The following is a 20,631-nucleotide window of genomic DNA, read 5'->3' as shown; positions in this document are numbered from 1 at the left end:
CTCTCTGACAAATAAGTAAAATCTTTAAAGCAAACACAGTAGAAAACTGTGCAAAATACATCAAAGAGCTAATTTCATACATTGGACAATAGGACAGAATGCCAGAGAAGAGGTAGCTAAACAAAAAAAAGTGATCCAGAAATCTTCATAAGGTTCTCTTTGAGGCTTTTGTTGCATACTGAGCTGAGCATGTATAGGGTTAAAATTCTACAAGATGCAGCAAAGAACAGCTATCAGGTTGCTGGAGGCTGAACAATTCCCAGAGCCCATGGGGCTGGGAGAATGTTTAATTCCGATCAGCCAAAGTGGAACAAACTTGTTGGGTATGTGGTGCATTTGACAGACTGGAGAAGTTCTCTCCCAGCCCTGACTTCTGTGAAAAGAAAGCTTTCAGGGAGACAAGGCATTTCTCCACAAACAGAAGTGATCCTAAGAGCTAAGAGGGACAGTAGCCATTTTGACAATCCATTGACCATAGGCAGAGTGGGTTTTGCCCTAAATAAGTAGAATGGATTTAGATGTCTGTTACCAAGCATGAAATGTTGAATTAGAAGAAAGGGAAGGATATAATTGTGGAGATGTACAAGTCAGACATTCTATTATGGAATCTTATAGAAGGAATTTCAAAAAAACACAGGTTCATGTAAGAAGTTACCTGGAAAGAAAAGATGGGTGATTGTGTGGGCATGGGTTATCAGGGGATGGCAAATTCATAGGATTGCCCTTTCCAACCACTCTGTGAGGCCAAGACTCTCTATCCTGTGGTCTTCATCTTTAAGATGAAGGGATAAATTCAGTACAAGGCAAAAAAAAAGTCTACTGATCCTCTCACCAGACTCTTTTGCTTCTAATCATCATCATAACCTTTAAGCCGAACTTTATTCATCTGTAAAACGAGGATAATAATAATTAGAGAATCATTATGATGATTTGATAAGATAATGAATGTCAAATATTTAGTTAAGGCCATGGAACATAGAAAGTACTTAGCAAATCCTGGCTATGATTATGGTCATGATTTTGTTACCTTTTTCATCATTAAATGATATGTCATTATACAGAACCAATATTCTGGAGACAATAATTAGGAGTGCTATTTCTCAGTCTCTGTACCATGCCCTAGTGAGAGACATGCTCATAAACAGTCTTTACTGCATTAAAATCAGTGACTTGGGGAGAACAAGGCTTTTTCCTTTTTGAATTTCATCTGTGGCATCCCAAGTAGTTTTGGATGTAATCTTAGTCAACTCCCTTTCTACAGATATACTCTACTAGATGGAAAGTTCTGTGAAATTCCATGAGAGCAGACACGTTTAAGTTATGCCCACCATTGTTTGCCCAGGGCTTAGCAAGGTACTTGGTACTTAATAGGAGTTCAGTAGATAACAGATGAATGAACATGATCTGCTTTTCAAAAGCCGTATATCCAAGCCATGTTTGGCAGAATCCCTAGTGCCTGTCTTGCTGTGCAGCAATGAGTTCGACATTGGAAATATCACCGTGATCATCCTAAGTAGTCATTTAACTTATTTATAATAACAGAACAATTGTTTCTATTCTGTATGAAATTATCTTTTTATTTTATTTTATTTATTTGACAGAGTGAGAGGGAGAGAGAGAGCATAAGCAGGGAGAACATCAGGCAGAGGGTGGGGAGAAGGAGACTTCCTGCTGAGCAAGGAGCCTGATGTGGGACTCAATCCCAGAACTCTGGGATCATGACCTGAGCCAAAGGCAGATGCTTAACCGACTAAGCCACCTAGGCACCCTATTCTGTATGAAATTAAACAAGAAGTAATTCATGCTTCATGTTACATATCCTTCATAATGAGGTCTTCTTACCAATTTAATTAGTAAAGGACAGTATATTTTTACCTTTGTCGAGAATTCTAAAGTCTTTAAGAAAAATGACTTAGGAGATGAAACAGTAGGACTCCTGGTATTATTTATAAATTTTGTGCTGGAAACTATTTCAGGGTTCGTAGCAGCAAATCTCAAGCACTATTTACCTTACCCAGTAATTCAGGAGTTTCAGCATAAATGATGGAACAGCTAATGACATGTTATCCCACAAAGTAGCATTAGCTTCCTTTGTCATCCTTGGCCTTTTTTTTTTTTTCTTAAAGAACACACAGAAATGTGTAAATTGCAATTTATCTCACCACAGAGGCATTTAATCAAATGTACTATAATTATATTTTGGGTGGCTATTGAGAATAATCACTATTTCTTCATTATAAGAATTTCCTTAAAATTATATTAATGAGGGCCAACCATAAATGCACTGGAAATTTAGTTACATTTAAATGTTAAATTTGCACCGTAGCCTTGTAGATTCCCTATAAGTAGATTGCCATGGGCCAGGATCTTTTCACAAGTGTTAGCATCTAATGGATAATTCTGGAACTGATGTTTTTCTTTAAGTGAAATATGTTTGCATTAAATGCATATTCATTTCCAGGCTCCTTCTTAAACATTTACTTCTTTTGTTTTGGAATTCACAAAGCTTTTTGTGTTTAGCTTATTTTTTCCTTCACTGAATAATAATTTTTAGAAAGTTATATTTTAGAAGGTTTTATGTGAAAAGAAAGTTTCATTCTTCTAGTGGATAGTCAGCTAAAGGGGCTACATTTAACTGCCAAATGGGAACCTCTCAGGTGACCAAGAAAGAAAAAGCTTATTTGCATAAATAAAATGAAAGCTCAATAGCTGAGCCAATTATTTACCAAAATATTCACCATCTAATTGGTGAATTCAACATCTGATTTTGCTCCATTTTCAAGGATGATGGCTTGAGGCAAGAATTATTCACCATGTGTCTATTATTGTTTTTTTCTTATAAACTGAGGTGGAGGAAAGTTTATTAATATTTTGCAGCATTAGCCAAGTAGTTTGTCATCTTTTTGTTGAACCACCTGCTTTGCACAAAATCATGGACACACTTACTTTGGATAAATTTATGCTGTCTGACACATAAATGAATATGCAGAATAGAAAGAAATCAAGAGACTCTCACTCCCAGATCAGTTTTCTTCATTGGCTTAAGCTACTTCTAAATTGATTCACATAATACCATCTTCCTGGTTTCTGGATATGATACATGTTATTCATTAGTACTTAAATTTTATTATATTTTTAAGATAGCCTCTTTTCAGCTGGGATTGTTTTTAGTAGTAAAACTTTATTTTATATGTGGTTTCCTATTTTCCATGGTGTATCTTCTTGTGACCTTGACACTATGGTATCTAGAAGTGAAAACAAGCCCATCTCGGTGCAGGCTCATGGTCCATCCAGCCCATAATTCTGCTTCTGACAATGGCCCCCACAGGAATTTTGTGGAGATCTTGGCTATCCAGTTTCACATGACCTAAAATTATTAAGTGTACCCTCTCAACTAGCCTCATTTCTTTGAAACCAAGTATGGCTTCATCAGTGGTGAATTTATACTTGCTACCTTAAAAGGTGCAATTTTAGCCTGTCCTACTTATTGAGGTGATAATGGAGATCCACAGTGTAACTGGAAAGGCATTTGCAGGCTTTCAAGACTGATTCCAATTCCAAATAATGATACCAACCCTCAGGTGGACTTCCTTGCAGAGAAATACCTGTTGCTTCTTTTCTTTGTGTGATAGCTAGTTAGTTCTGTATGCACAACAAACATTCAATTCCACAGCAAGCCAACCTTTTTGGTTGTAGCATAGTTTAATCAAAGGTTCTTTGAATAGGTAGAAAACTCCTTTCTCTTTTCTTACAACCTTTTTTTTTTTTTTTTAACTTTTTAATCATCGTAAAGAAGCCAAGGCTTTCCTCTTACAAAAGCCATGATTTCTTTTTCCTTATAAACTATGTGTTAAAGTGCTTGGATTTTATAACTCCATTAGCCTGGCCATGTGGAAGTGAGACTTACTGGTCAGAGGCTCATAGAGTCTCCCTTTGTGACCTCTTTCAGGAACGGACATCCTCCTGTCAACCAGTTGGCCTTCAATACCATAATCATTGAATAGTGGGTGGCAAAATTGGGGCTCCCGCTCTCCCATGTCACCCAGGCATTTCTGCAATACTCCTACCAACCAGTCTTGCAGAATTATTAATATTCAATATGGGAAATAAGTCTAGAACAGCATGTCCATGTAATACTTCCAATTTGTCTCATTTCCTTTGTCTCTGCTGGCCAAAAGAATGGGAGGTGGCAAGCAGAAACAAAGGTTTATATCTTTTTTTTAAATTAAATTTTTTATTTTTTTATAAACATAAAATGTATTTTTATCCCCAGGGGTACAGGTCTGTGAATCGCCAGGTTTACACACTTCACAGCACTCCCCATAGCACATACCCTCCCCAGTGTCCATAACCCCACCCCCCTCTCCTGGCCCCCCTCCCCCCAGCAAACCTCAGTTTGTTTTGTGAGATTAAGAGTCACTTATGATTTGTCTCCCTCCCGATCCCATCTTGTTTCATTTATTCTTTTCCTACCCCCCAAGCCCCCCACATTGCATCTCCACTTCCTCATATCAGGGAGATCATATGATAGTTGTCTTTCTCCAATTGACTTATTTCATTAAGCGTAATACCCTCTAGTTCCATCCACGTCTTCGGAAATGGCAAGATTTCATTTCTTTTGATGGCTGCATAGTATTCCATTGTGTATATATACCACATTTTCTTTATCCATTCATCTGTTGATGGACATCTAGGTTCTTTCCATACTTTGGCTATTGTGGACATTGCTGCTATAAACATTCGGGTACATGTGCCCCAAAGGTTTGTATCTTAACACCTGCTTTCTATTGCACAGTAGCTTCATAGCTTTTTTTTGTATCTGTAGCCAGAAATCAAAATCTGTTCATTTGAGCAGAATTATTGGAAAACCCAGGATAATTTTAAGGCTTTCATTGTAAATACTGCAGTAGAAACAATCGTTAGAGTCTTTTTAACTCCAAGACCCACATACATTGAATGTTCTGACACTACATTCTGTCAGAAACCATTTTTTTACTGATGTTTTCTTATTGAGCATCATTCCCCAAGTGTGGAGAGAAACTGCAGAAAAGCATTTATGAGGAATCACATTGGCTCAGATAGGTGGGACTTTTACTTACAAGAGGCTATGAAAGTGGATAATGAGTTCTATATGGACAAAGGGTGAATAATAAATTGGGACCAATATACAATAAGGAGTAAGATTCAAAACCACCCCTCCCAAAGAAGTATTGATGTTATTTTGTGTTACAAAAATAGACAGAAGCACAGAGTGGTATGGGTGTTTCTCTCCAGCTATATATGAAGCTATAAATATACACACACACACATAAATCATAAACTCAAAGATAAGGACCTTATCATATATGAATGTGATTGTTCACCTAGGGTTTGTAGGTAGAAGGTACTAAATTACAATTTTCTAAAAGGTAAAATTATGACTCTCATGTGGAAGTTGGAAGGCTGTTCAAGAGAGAAATAAGAATATTAATGGATTGGGAGAGGTTAAGGACAAGCCCAACATTCTGCACACAGAAACACAGATAGAGATATATATCAGTGCTTGGTCAGTGCTTTTGTTTGTTAGGGTGCTCATGGATAAAATTATAGATGGTGACTGTGAGAAACTTATAAGAACTGTGAATGTGATTTTTCTTTTATGGTTTGTAGATGCATGGTATTAAGTTATAATTTTCTAAAAGGTAAAATCATGATGTTTATGCAAATAGAAAATAAACACATGTCAAAGAATTTTATTCAATTAATTAATAAGGAATCCAGTAAGATATTACTACCAATTTATAGAGCATTTGAGAAACTAGGTAATTTAATAAAGAAATATTAAGTTAAGATTGCTAGATTAGATTAAAAAAACTGGTTAACAGTCAGAATGGCTAAAATTAACAAGTCAGGAAATGACAGATGCTGGCGAGGATGCGGGGAAAGGGGAACCCTCCTACACTGTTGGTGGGAATGCAAGCTGGTGCAACCACTCTGGAAAACAGCATGGAGGTTCCTCAAAATGTTGAAAATAGAACTACCCTATGACCCAGCAATTGCACTGCTGGGTATTTACCCTAAAGATATGAACGTAGTGATCCGAAGGGGCACGTGCACCCGAATGTTTATAGCAGCCATGTCTACAATAGCCAAACTATGGAAAGAACCTAGATGTCCATCAACAGACGAATGGATAAAGAAGATGTGGTATATATACACAATGGAATACTATGCAGCCATCAAAAGAAATGAAATCTTGCCATTTGCGACGACGTGGATGGAACTAGAGGGTATCATGCTTAGCGAAATAAGTCAATCGGAGAAAGACAACTATCATATGATCTCCCTGATATGAGGGAGAGGAGATGCAACATGGGGGGTTAAGGGGGTAGGAGAAGAATAAATGTAACAAGATGGGATTGGGAGGGAGACAAACCATAAGTGACTCTTAATCTCACAAAACAAACTGAGGGTTGATGGGGGGAGGGGGGTTGGGAGAGGGGGGGTGGGGTTATGGATATTGGGGAGGGTATGTGCTATGGTGAGTGCTGTGAAGTGTGTAAACCTGGCAATTCACAGACCTGTACCCCTGGGGATAAAAATATATGTTTATAAAAAATAAAATTAAAAAAAAAAAAAGAAAAAAAAAACTGGTTAATGTCTTAGAGTCCAATAAATTGTAACCTTTGGGATAATCTGTTCTTTGGGACAGAAATCATTTTCATCTCTACTAGACAAAAATCTATGAGTTAAAATAATAAATTCACAAAATCTGCGACCTTTCTATAGTAAGCAGTGAGTCAAACTAAGTATATTCTCCTAGAAAATTTTTAGGTGGACTTTGCTCCTAAATGACATTGAAAAGATGTGCTGCCCACCTTTTTGCCCTATTTTCAAGTTGTGGTTGATTTCTCTAACAGTGGTGGAAGGTATAAGAACATATTGTGTAATCCATAAGAGAGCATTTGGATCTCAGCTTGTATATGACATATCACATGTTTTTAGAAATAAGAGCCACTTGGCAAGAGCTGAGAGTAGTATCCCTGGAAGGCAGGCTTTACTTATCAAAAGTTGCTGTAGAGAGAGGATAAAATCAATCAATATTCTTCTCTACTTTTGTCCAATTTGGTATTTAATAAATTCTTTTATTTATCCATTTAGTGAGTCAGCAAATATTTATTGAGGTTCTATTACATGCTAGGCATTGGGAAGTGGGACAAAAAGACGAAGTTCTTGCCCTTATGGAGCTTATATCCCAATGGGAAAGACAGACAGTCAGCAAATAATAAAACTGTTACAAGAATAATATACTTTTAGGAACACCTGGGTGGCTTAGTCGGTTAAGCATCTGCCTTTGGCTCAGGTCATGATCTCAGGGTCCTGGGATCTAGTCTCACGTCAGGCTCCACGCTCAGCAAGGACCCTGCTTCTGCTGTTTCTCATGCTCTCTCTCTGGCAAATAAATAAATAAAAACTTCAAAAATATATGTACTTCTAGACAGTGAAAAGTGGGATAATGAGAGATCAGAGTGGAGGAGTTCTAGATAGAACCATCCAGAAACTCTCAAGAGGACTGGCAGGCCCTTGAGAGTGTGGCCCAGACAGAGCAAAGGACTTGGTGACAGATGGGCTCTGCTGTTCATCTTCTGATAGGTGGTCCCAGGCTGTCCACTGTATGAACATAATTCAAATCTTCACTGTTTCATGATCCAGGACACCTCCTATTTGAATTTCTGTCTTCATGTCATGAGGCAGAAATAAGTATGGGGGGCCAGACCAGTGAATGGGATAAATTGTGCAAATTGTTTCCCACTAGGGAGAAAGTTATAGATTCCTGGGATAGGGCAGTGAGAGAAGGTAGAGAACACTGGTTAAGGGTACAGTTTTTAGATCAGAGACACCTAGATTTGAATCCTATCTCTAATACTTATTATTGTATGACTTTAGACAAGTTCCTTAAATCTATTTTCCATCTGTTAATGACACATGATGATCATCCCTTCATGGGCTCACTGGGAGAACTACATGGAATAATCTCCATAAAGCCCTAAGCACACAAGAAGCACTCAACAAACAGCGTCCTTGTTACTCCTCCTATGTGTGAGTCTGTAGTACCAGCTTCATGCAGCAGGGATTAATTAGTCTTGCTGCTGCTCTGTACTCTTCAACTTTATGGAAAGATGAATCATTATCACAGAGTTCAGGTACATGTGAAATGGAGCTCACCAGGTCTGGCGGTGTTGACTTAAACTATGTAGTCCAGGTTATCCCAGCAGCCAATCCAAGCTTTACAAAGAGAAGGTACAGGCTTATGCCTGAACCTTTTTAGCACAGACTCGGCAATTCTTGGGTAAATTAAGAGTTTAGAAACTAAAATTATAATACTTTTTATGGAGTTTTGATTGGAGATTTTTTCCCTTCCCTTTCTTGTCTTGTCCTTTCTTTTCATTTACTGGGTTTTCTGTTTTTGTTTTCCTTTTTTGCTTAGAAGTTGCTTTCTTTTCTGGAGAGCTATGGGTTAGGAAGATATTAATTAACTGCTTCTTACTCCAATTTTCAATGAGATTTAATACCACAGGGATAAAACTGTCCTTTTTGAAAAAAAAAGATTAAATGTCTGCAAAGTCCATGAATTGATTTTCTAATTGTTTTGGCAATAATGTTTTTCGTTGATAATGTTGCTAAAAGAAATAATAATTGTAATTAAAGTTTAAATGTCTTTTTAGATTTTATAGATACTAGGGGGACCATTTTCTTGCAGGGAATAAGTTAAGACCATAACATTCTTCTCTAACCCCACAATTATGATCAGAGGAATGTCTGTAATACATTCCATTGCAATTAAATTGCATACCCCAGACTGTGCAAGATCTGTTTATAAAGGAGAAATGGATTTTCCACAGCTGATTGCCTGTTAGTGCATCTTTCATGCAACATTGCAGCAGCCAATGTATGTGCTGAAATAACAGACTTGAATTTAAATTTTCAAAGCTTTCAAATGTCTTTCAAAAACTTCTCATTGCATGAATTGCCTAATTTGTGTATATGAAAATCCACTGATTACAAATGAATGAGAGTCAACCTATGAAAAGAGGAGGCTATGAGAATCTTTGTATATTTGCTCCCCCCCCCCCGATCTTTTCAGGAATTAGCAGGTATTCAATCTTGTTCCAGTATCCTGCATGACCATAGTCATTACTGAGATCTCTCTGTGAAGATTGGAATCTGCTGTGAACAGTATGGGGCAGGTTGGATATTTCTTATAATATTCATTGGACCATCTTCACCCAGTCACACAGCTGGAAAGTATTTTCTGACATGAATGTTTATAGAAAAAGGTTCAGAGAGGAGAGAAAGGGATGGGAGGGAGGAGAAGGAAAAATAATCCAAACCAGGTCGAGGTGGGGTCATATAGAATAGACATCATGGCCCAGCTATTTCATCTTTAAGAATACTTGTCAGGGGGCACCTGGGTGGCTCAGTGGGTTAAGCCTCTGCCTTCGGCTCAGGTCCTGATCTCAGGGTTCTGGGATCAAGCCCCACATCCGGATCTCTGCCCATCTGGGAGCCTGCTTCCCCCTCGCTCTCTGCCTGCCTCTCTGCCTACTTGTGATCTCTCTCTCTCTGTCAAATAAATAAAATCTTTAAAAAAAAAAAAAAGAACACTTGTCGGAACTTTAACTTACTAAATTCGAACTTTAAGCCCTCCAAGTTGCATTTAATTGATCAAGTTGCTGTGTGTATATCGGGTCATCCCTATGGATCTCTAATATCTGTAATAAAGTATTAATTGAATGCCTACTAATTTTGACTAGAACCTTGAAAGTCAGATCCTAGGAGCCCCATTTCATGAGTGAGAAAACTAAGGCTAAAAAGGCCTTATATGATTCACCCAAAGTCACCCAGTTATTAAGCAGAAGAGTTTGAATTTGAACCTAGGCCTATCTGACTGTAACACCTGTAGTGTTCTCAGCTATATCTCCCTGTGTAGGTCTACCTTCTTGGATGACATACTCAAGGATACATGTCTTCACATCCTTAAATTCCAAGTGTCCCTTAGAAATAATTTCCTAACAGTGAACTACCCTAATAATGCTGTAGTTTATTTCCAGGGGGTGAATCTTGGCCTTCAGAGCAGACTACTTCCTACCAGCTTTCTATTTCTAAAAAGCATTTGATGATTCCCTGTTCAGAGCTCATATACCTGTCAAAAGAGACTGCAATTTATCCCCAGGGAGAGTTAACATTCCCTCCACCCAAGAGAGCATGTCAGGTGCTCTCAGAAATTGAAATGCAGGCTCTCCCTCAGTGCTGGTCTTTTAGATTAGTAGCTGTCACTGATAAAATATCTCCTTGAAATTGCGGAGGCAAAGCTGCAAGGCAGCCAACGGGCCCACCTCCTATCGCCTGTGGTTATCAGCATTCTCATTGGTAATATCAGATTTTCTGGAGTTGTTTTAGTTATATAAAATGTTCATGGGAACTTCGATGATCTCTGAGGAAATGCCTTCTGTAATGCTCCAGTTGTGAGGGGAGGCAGCCAAATTCCCACCCATCTGGCAGGCAAGTTCTTTCAGTCCGAGACTGAACGGGAATTTCAGAGGCCTGGAGAGGGCACACACAAGTCTATCTTGCTTCTATTTTTTCAGTCTGGAATTTGGAGCCTTTCCCATAACCCATCATGCAGTATCTTTAAGAAGCGCTGGATTGCAGGAAAACAACCCCAAGTGAGCCATACTCTGTCTACTGGAGTGAAATGTCCTTTCCTGTTTCTTCGTGTACATGATTCTAATTCATCTTCCATCTACCCTTGGTGACTTTCATTCTTTGAACTTCACTCTTGACTTTGTCCTTAACTTGTACATGACTTTGTATTCCACCTGAAGCTCTCCGGGATCCAGACAGCATATGCTCCTCACAGGCTCAGCTGGTTCTAAAATGTCACAGTTTCTGTTAAAATGCTTCTTGCTCCTACCAAAGTAAGCAAACAGATTTGTCTCTCCTGGGTGTGCTGTGAGATCATGACATAAGGAATCTTCTGGTTTTAAAATGGACCTCTGGCCTTTTCACTGTGAATTTTGATTATCTTCATCCATATGCTTTCTAGAGAATTTCAGAAACTAGGATATTCTCAGGTGGCCCTGGTCTTTGTCACCTGCCCCCAGATGATACCTCTTCTCTAGCCTTCTCTTCACCACCATGATGTTTACACAACTCCACCTCTACATTCCTCTGGAGATGTCCCTAAGATGGAACTCTAGTCTCCCTGCCTTCCTGCCCTTTGGTTCCCAAAGTCTCCCCATTCCATCTATTTTCAGCCTAATACATTCCATCTATTTTCAGCCTAATATTCAGGACTTCCACAGTTGGTTACCCAGTAATTTATCTGCCAATAATTAACCTAAGTTACCCACACAAACACATCACCCAAACTGAAATGCTCATATACTCTTTCACTTGGAATGTCTTCACTCCATCTCTTGTCTGTTGATATCTTAAGTACTTATGTTAAAATTCTCTTTTACCACTCCGTATCAATCCTGACCTTTCTCTATTGTGGCCCTGGAGACTGCTATGGACTGCATATTAACAAATCACTCCTTCCCTCTGGCTTATGATTGGGTTTGGCCATGGGGAGGCCCCATAGGATACAGGAGGCACCGGCAGGAAACTGATTGATTCCCTGACTTCTACAAATAGCCATGGCTCCCCTGGTGACCCTCTCCTGCAGCCAGAGCTGCTCTCTTTGCCTTCCAAACCTAGGAGTGGTAATGTCTCTTTCTTGCCAGCCTTGGGATGCTTCAGCATCTCTTCTGAGCTTTATTTAAGCCCAACCACTCTTTGTAAATAATCCTTCCATCAAACTCTCCACGTTACTTTTTTGGAGGACCCATCTGTTTCCTACAAGGACTCTGACTGGTACAGCACATTCAAGACCCAGTTCACTCATAAAATTCACCAATTTCATTCATTAGCTCAACAAATACACATTCATCTTTTATTTGGCACTATATTATAAGCATTGGTGACAGAGCAGAGAACAAAACAGAGGCATTACCTTCAGAGAGTTTACAGTATAGTGGGGAAATCAGATGTCAAACATAAAATTATAACAAAAGGTGGTGGAGATTATAAGAGAAGTATGGAGTGCACACAGCAAGAGGACCTAGTCTAGAGGCCAAAGAAGGTCATTCAGATACATGAGGCATCTGCTATTTCTTTGTCCTTTCCTCATGGCACTCAGTATATTCTGTGTTATTATTGCTTGTGGACACTCTGTCAAAAGCTCTCTTTTGAAAGACAGAAGCAGCTGTGTCTTTTTCGTCTTTACGTCTGCCTCAATACTTAGACCACTGCCCAGAGTATTGTAGGAACTCAAGTACAATTGCCCAATTGAACTGGATCGAACCTTCTGAATATTTGTGGGCCTCAACTCCAGCCTATCCACTGACGGTTTTACATTATCAGGCTGGATGATGGTGAGATCCCACTTTTTTAGAGCTATGGGCTAACAGAAAAGATGTTTTACCAGTTTAGAAAGAAAAATCATTGAATTGGAAGGACTTTCCTCCACACAGGTGAAGGGTTTGATAGGCATTGTCAGCTTAATACACCCTGTTTTGGATATTTCCTGGCAGGCACTGGGGTCATTAGTTGTCAGAGGTGACCACTGAATTTTTCTTTTATACTTTTTTTTTTTTTTGCTTCACTGGCTTATGTTTGTTTAATAGCACTATAGCTGAACTCAGTGTGAAATATGAATGGAGATAAATCCAAATTCTACTTCAGAACAAGAAGTTTAGGGACATAGATAGAGGTAAACCTTGGCACAAAGTTTTAAAATCTTGGGCTGGGATAGAGAAAATCTAGACAGCATCCTAAGGCCACGAAGATCATAGGAACAACAGGGTCCAATCCACAGGGCAGGAAGTAGAGGACTATAGGAAGAGAACTCTATTAACATGGTAGAGCAGAAGTTTATAGACACATTCCTCCCCCAAAAAACTATTTTGGATAAAACTATAACTGTCTTTCTATAATACATGGCTTAATGAGGCAAAGTAAGGAAATTCCTCAGAGATGAAAAATGATAAAGCAAGAATTTATAGAGGTAAGAAAACTCAGGAGCCTGGCATTTGTGTGACGGTATCTGCCAATCTGTTTCCCTGGATCATGGTTTTGAATGAGCAGTGAGTGCATCTGGAGACAAAAGGACCCTAGTGTACTTATATAAGATATTGATTAACTTTGGCTAAATATGTGAGCTAAGATTTCTAGGGTCTCCACTGATGGAATTGAAATAAAGTGTGTCACCTCCAAACTAGTAGATTGGAGAGAAAGAAAGAATGATAGGGGGAAAAATCAACACAGAGGAAGGCAAGAAAGGAAAGGGAGAAAAAAAAAATCTAGAAAACACAACTAACAAATAGAAAGCAAAAACTAGGATGCCATAAATGAATTCAACTTAATAGTAATCACAATCTTCATAAAGAAATTATACTGTCCAGTTAAAATTCAGACTGTTAGACTAGATTTTTAAAATTCAGCTTTAAAGTCTTCATAAGAGAAGCCTCTAAAAACATGAGAAGGAAGGAAGAGTGCAAGTAAAAATAATGGGAGAAGACATACTAGGGTAAAGGAAGAAGGTATGGCTGTATTAAGTATTAGGAAAAACTAACTTCAAGAAAAAAAGCATTACTAAAAATGAAGAGGATAACTATGCATTAATAAAGATGTTCAATTTACCAGGAAGCTGTAACTCTAAATTTGTGTGCCCATAATAGTGTAAGTTTGAAATATATAAAAAAGAAATTGCTGGAACTGCAAGAAAAAAAAATCCAAAATCACAGAGGGACAGTTTCACATATCCCTCTGAAAATTGATAGCTCAAATAGAAAATAAATCCGTTAAGTGTTAAGAGATTTGAAGAAACAAGCATGATCTCACACATATACACAACACACAGGAATCACATTCTTTTCCACACATGGGACATTTGTAAAAATGGATCACACAATAGGCCACAGAGAAAATCTCAATGGATTGAAAAGAATCTGTATCATATAACCTGCATTCTCTATCAGTTCAATTAGAAATCAGTAATGATAAAATAAGGGAACCCCATGCATTTTAAAAATTCGAAAACACATTCTAACTTATGTGTCAAAGAAAAAAATCAAACCAGGAATTGGTGAATATTTAGAACTCAGTGATCTTGACAATACTCCTCAGAGTTGGTGGGATATAGATAGCTGAAGCAGCAGTAGGAGGAAGATTGTAGCCTTATTGCTTATGCTGGAGACAGAACACTGCAAAGCAATAAACTGAACATTCACCTCAAGATGTTAGAAAAAGAAAAGCAAAAGCAAATAAAGCAAAAAGCAAATTTTAAAAAAAGCAAATAAGGAAGAAGGAGGGAAATAATAAATATGAGTAGACATCAATGGAAGGAAAACCACTCTATAGTAGAGTGTTCAAAAAAGTTGTCTTTATTTTTTCTTTTCTTTTTCTTTTTTAAAAGATTTTATTTATTTATTTCACACAGAGACACAGCAAGAGAGGGAACACAAACAGGGGAGTGGGAGAGGGAGAATCAGGCTTCCCGTTGAGCAGGGAGCCTGATGCAGGGCTCCATCCCAGGACCCTGGGATCATGACCTGAGCTGAAGGCAGATGCTTAATGACTGAGCCACCCAGGCGCTCCCCCTGCCTTTTTTTCCAAAAGACTAATAAGACTGACAAACTGCTGACAAGACTGATGAACAAAAAAGAGAGAAGACACTAATAACTAATATGGAGAATGAAAAAAAGTTCATTCCTATACATGCAGACATAAACAGAGATAAAAACAGGATATTACTGATAATTTCATGCTGATTATTTTGATTTTGATTATTTTGAATATTTGGGCAAAACTCACACATTCCTAAAAAGTATAATTTCCAAAGTTAATTCAGGAAAAAATACAAAATCCCAGTAGCCCAATAACCAGGATAGAAATCGAATCATTAGTTAAAATATTTACCATAAGAAAATTATCAGACTTAAATGGGTTCTTTTGGGTTTTGTTTTTGTTTGTTTGTTTGTTTGTTTGTTTTAGATTTTATTTATTTATTTGATAGAAAGAGACACAGCAAGAGAGGGAACACAAGCAGAGGGAGTGGGAGAGGGAGAATCAGGCTTCCTGCTGAGCAGGGATCCTGATGCAGGGTTCCAACCCAGGATCCTGGGATCATGACCTGAGCTGAAGGCAGACACTTAATGACTGAACCACCCAGACACCCAGATGCCGGGACTTAGATGGTTTTGTAAAGAGTTCTACAAAAAAAAAAAAAAACAAAAAAAAAAAAAAAAAAAAAAAAAACAGGAAACGAATCATTCTAATCTTACACAAACTGCTCCAGAGTATACAAAAGAAGGAACACCTGCCTTTTAATGAATCAGATATATCCTTGATGCTAAAAAAGGATAGCCACAAACAGAAAAAGCCGGTTTTTTAAATGTATAATTTACAATTAGCGACAAAAAGTATAAGCCTTGGAGAAAAGATAACAAAAGGTATGCAAGCTGCATCACAAAACTTTAAAGATGCTACAAAAGACTTCAATAAATAGAAACATTTTCATGGATATACACCATTTTCATGGATAAGAACACAATATCCTAATAAAAGATGTGAGTTCTCCTGAAATTGATATGTGAATTAACACATTCTCCATCAAATTCCAAGAATATTTTTTATACAATTTAAAAATGATTCCAAACTTCATGTGAAAGATCAGTTAAGAATCGGAAGACATTCCTGAAGGGGAAGGAAGAGAAGGTGACAGAATTTGCTCTGCCAGATTATAAGACATAGAAAGCAGTAGTAACTAAGCTACTAGTAGTAATTCAGATACTTCTTATTCTTAGTATCTAAAATATTTTAAGAATTCCTACAAATCAATAAGAAAAGATAAATCTATTGAAAATGAGCAAAAATAATTTCACAAAAGAGAAAACATAAATGACAAAAATACATATATGAAAACATGTTCAATCTCATTAATAATTCTAACAAAGTTAAAACCATAATGAGATAATATTTCATACCCACCAGATTAGCAAATATTAGCCTCACAAGAGCAAGTGCTAGAGAGGATGTAAGACAAGAGGAGGACTCAGATACTGACAACAGAAGTGCACATTGAAAAGGGCAACATTTTAGAATTACATGATAAAATTGAGCACACACCTACTCTATAGCCCAGGAATTCCATTCCTTTATTTAGATGCTAAAGAATGCTGCTAGCAACATATAGTAACAGACAACTGGAAGCAACCTGAATGTCCATCATCAGGAAAATGGATAAATAAATACAATGAAATAATATACTGCAATAAAAAATGAAAATACTACAGTTAAATGTACTGAGTGGGAAAAAGCAAATCACAGAAATATATCTGGTGTCTATGTTTTAAAGGCAGACAGTGTTAAACAATTATTTATTTTTTTATTTATAATGCCATATAAACATACAGTGAGACTATTTTTTAAAAAGTCAAGGAGTGATTAACACACAAGCAGAATGGAAAAATGGGTACCTCTGGAGGGAGGAAGGGATTGGCAAGGGGTGGAGGAACTCATAAAATGGGCTTCAGAGGTACTGGTAATATCTTCCTTGCACTGGACTGTGGACATACGCGTACTTTTATATATTGTCACCCATCATGATACACACTTGCGTTCTCTGCAACCTTATGTGTGTGTAGTTCACGATAAGACAGTACGTAAATAAGTTAATAAGGCCAGAGGATAAAGAACTGCCGTTGGAATCCACAAACTGGGCCCAGGAGGTTCCTAAGGTTGACTAAGGGGTGGCAGAGACTCCCCAGGGCTGTGGTCCATGGTGGAAGCTAGAGAAAAGCTTCACTAGAGAAAGAAGAAAGCTGGTAAGTGGGGCAGAGGTACCTGCTAATGCCCTTGGAGGTTGTTGGGAAATTTTATGGAAAGTATCATATCCTTCCCTCCATGATTTGAGAAGAAACCTTGAGCAAAAGAGTATGGGCTTTTTTTGTATCCAGGAAGGTACATAATTTGCACTCTGGCAGATACAAAAGCAAATGTTATCTTTTTTTTTTTTTTTTAAGATTTTATTTATTTGACAGAGAGAGATCACAAGCAGGCAGAGAGGCAGGCAGAGAGAGACGGGGGGATCAGGATCCCTGCTGAGCAGAGAGCCCAATTTGGGGCCAGAGAGCCCGATTCAGGGCTCGATCCCAGGACCCTGGGATTATGACCTGAGCTGAAGGCAGAGGCTTTAACCAACTGAGCCACCCAGACGCCCTGCAAATGTTATCTTTTTATAAATAAATAGGATATTTGTATCAGTTACTTAAACAAATAAATGTTTATTTTCTTTTATGTGGCCAACAGTCCAGAAGTAGGCATTGGAGAGCCTGTTCAGTGGCCTAGCGATGTTTTCTAAATCCAGGCTCCTTTTGTCTTTACACTTGGCCCTTTTTAGTGTGGGGCCTTTTAGCCCCATGCACTTCCAAACTTTTTATCTACTTTTTTTTTTTTTTCATCTACTTTTAACACAGCACAAGGGCATTTTCCTGACTCTTGTTGGGAAAGTAAAGACTTTCCTAGAACTCTCCTAAAGCCTGCCACTCATATCCTTGTAGTAAGTATGGTGTCCACTTGGCCATTTCTTGCTGCCAGACAGCCTGGGAGAGTAATGATTTTGCCATGGTAGCCTGCACAGTAGGACCAGGAAGAGTGAAGTGGGGAAGAGTAGTTTCTGAGCAGTGGTTTCTGAGCAGTTCTTCCACATCTCTGTCGAAATACTTCACTAAGAATTCTTCCTCTTCCTGAGATCAAGAGCCTCTTACGATGTGTCTCCATAAGAGTTTCTAAATCTCAGGAAACAAACTGAGGATTGCTGGAGGGAAGGAGAGTGGGAGGGATGGGGTGGCTGAGGGATGGGTACTGGAGAGGGTATGTGCTATGGTGAGCGCTCTGAACTGTGTAAGACTGATGAATCACAGACCTGTACTCCTGAAGCAAATAAACATTAAATGTTAATTTAAAAAAAATTCTTTCTCTTTCCTTCCCAGGAGCCAGTCTAGTTGATGACCTCTATAAATATTTCTCCTTCCATCACTCCCATGGAGATACCATGACTGTCATGGATCCAAAGCAGATGAATGTGGCTGCTGCTGTTTGGGCTGTTGTCTCTTATGTCATCGCAGACATGGAGGAAATGCTGCCCAGGTCTTAACAAGAACAAGCAAGCAAACACTTTTGTCCTTTCTTGCCAGGAATTCTAGGAATGCAGCTCCAGGAAGTGCCTCTTCAACTAACAGTTTGATCTCACCTGATCCATTTTCAGAGCATAATACTTTCTCATACTTTCTGTTACCATCTTTCTCAATACTTTCCAAATTCTCTGTTTCTAAAGGAAGAAATGATCCCCACTCCCACATACAGTCAAAATATGGTAGGGATCACAGTGGGGACCTTTATACCACCTGTGAAAATTATTGTTTCTACTTTGAAAGTAAATACTCAATAAATATTTGGAAGATCTCTGGTTTTCATGTGTGTGTTCCTAAACATTGAATCAAATACAGTGACACCAATTTTTATGTTTTTTTTTTGAAGGAGTCGAGGAATGCAAAATTGTAGTATGGTCTTAATTGAATGTGTAGAGGCATTTGGCTTTCTAATTTGTACATTTTCATCTCACTAGAATTTTTTAAATGAAATGTGAGTTTTTTAACTAACAGGAAAAAAAGATGTCACCATTTGGAGATAAAAATCAAGTATATATAATCTAGTTGCCTTACTAAACATAAGTACTAAGGCCTATCACCAGGTAAGTGATGATAATATTTTACATTTATGTTTTACATATTTCATACAGTATTTCTATGAAGTTGGGGCTTATTCCCATTTTTCTGTTAGTGCAGTTGAGACCCAGTGAGGCTAAATAATACTTACAGAGCCTAATAGAGCAAAAACATTGATCCTTGCCCACTCTGGGAACAATACCTACTGTTCTTCCCACACAATGTCCAGTATTCAGTTAAAAAAAATTTTTTTTAACTGCAAGAAAAAAACAAGTGCATAGTCAAGAGTTAAAGCAAATAAGAGAGCCAGACTAAGAGATAACCCAGAGGCTGGAACTATCAGAGGGGACTCTAACATAACTGTGACTGATACATTAAAGATCCAGGACGATGTGTATGAACAGAGGAGAATTTCAACATAGGGATGAAAACTATAAAAGAGTCAAATGTCAATGCCAAAACAAAAAATATAATAACAGAGATGAAGCATTTCCTTGTTGGGTGCTTTAGCAGACTGAACAAGGCTGAGGAAAGAATAGATGAACTCAAAAATAGGTCAATAAAAATTGCCCAAACTAAAGCACAAAAGGAAGAATTAGTGAAGGAAAACAAACAAGGATCAGAATGGAGCTTTCAAAGGACGTGGAGATGCAATATGGAGGTTTTGGGGGGTAGGAAAAGAATAAATGAAACAAGATGGGATCGGGAGGAAAACAAACCATAAGAGACTCTTAATGTCACAAAACAAACAGGGTGGTGTGGGTGGGGGAGGGGGGTATGGAGAGGGTGGTGGGGTTATGGACATTGGGGAGGGTATGTGCTATGGTGAGTGCTGTGAAGTGTGTAAACCTGGCGATTCACAGACCTGTACCCCTGGGGCTAATGCATTTTATGTTTATAAAAAAATAAAAAAAAAAAGAATGGAGCTTTCAAGAGTTGTGATCTAATGTGTATGTGGTCTAACATACATGTAATTAGGTATCAAGGCATCTAACATACATATAATTAAATATCCAGAAAGAGCAGACAAAGTATCAGTTTTATTAATGGTAATAACTAAAAGAATTGGCAGATACAATAGGTCTTTCATTTCTGGCAAGGCAGCAAACTGGTACTTTGACCCTTAACCTGAAAAACAAAAATTCTGGATACCATCTGAGAAACACTTTCTTAAATAAATGAGTTAACTGGTTAAAAGGCAAAGAATGTTAGACAAAAAACTAGGTGAAGGGAAGAACCAAGAGGGAGACACAGAACATTAAACCAGCTTTCTCTCTGAGAAAATTTGCAGAAGGTGGCAAACTTCACTTCCATTTTCGCTGCCTTTCAGGTCTCAGAGGACTCTAGACAAATCCCAAAGCCTGCCATATTAGGGATACTAGAGAACCCCCAATAAAACTGAGACCTCAAAGGATTATACATCAATACTATGGTGAACCAAAAATAAATTTGAAGACTACAAGGAAAATTACCATTATTGAATAAGTGGTAAGTGAGTGTCTGAAGAAATTCCCATAAATAAAGCTATAATAAATATGAACTCACAGTCAAAAGAAAAAAAAATTTTTAAAACAGAGAACCATGACATTCTGAGCAAAAACAAACTTAAAAAATAAATAAATAAAAACCATAATTAACCTGCAATGTACTCTGATATTGGAATTTTTAGATTGAGAATTTTCTAAACTCTATTACATTCAAGGAATTAAAAGAAGAGATTGAATGGAGTAAGAGAGCACAGGGCTATAAAAAGTGAACAGTCATATTGAAAAAAAACAGAACCTCAAGAAATATGGACAACTGTAAGTGAAATTTAAAA

The 20,631-nt window shown here is 37.9% G+C and overlaps 1 protein-coding gene across 1 annotated transcript in view; it reads left to right on the top strand.

Annotated features, from left to right (window-relative positions):
- The window catches only part of CPQ (carboxypeptidase Q), a 486,593-nt gene extending 468,044 nt beyond the window's left edge, over positions 1-18,549 (top strand). Inside the window, exon 8 of the mRNA XM_047725337.1 lies at positions 18,078-18,549. Within this exon, the coding sequence (XP_047581293.1) occupies positions 18,078-18,241 (164 nt within the window). The 3' untranslated portion in view covers positions 18,242-18,549. The remainder of the gene's footprint in view (positions 1-18,077) is intronic.
- Positions 18,550-20,631: the final 2,082 nt, after the last annotated feature.

The sequence above is a fragment of the Lutra lutra genome, chromosome 4, assembly GCF_902655055.1.
Source record: "Lutra lutra chromosome 4, mLutLut1.2, whole genome shotgun sequence".
In the NCBI taxonomy this organism is placed as follows: Eukaryota; Metazoa; Chordata; class Mammalia; order Carnivora; family Mustelidae; genus Lutra; species Lutra lutra.
Note: the sequence above shows the minus strand (reverse complement) of the source record. Positions and strands in the feature narration are given on the sequence as shown.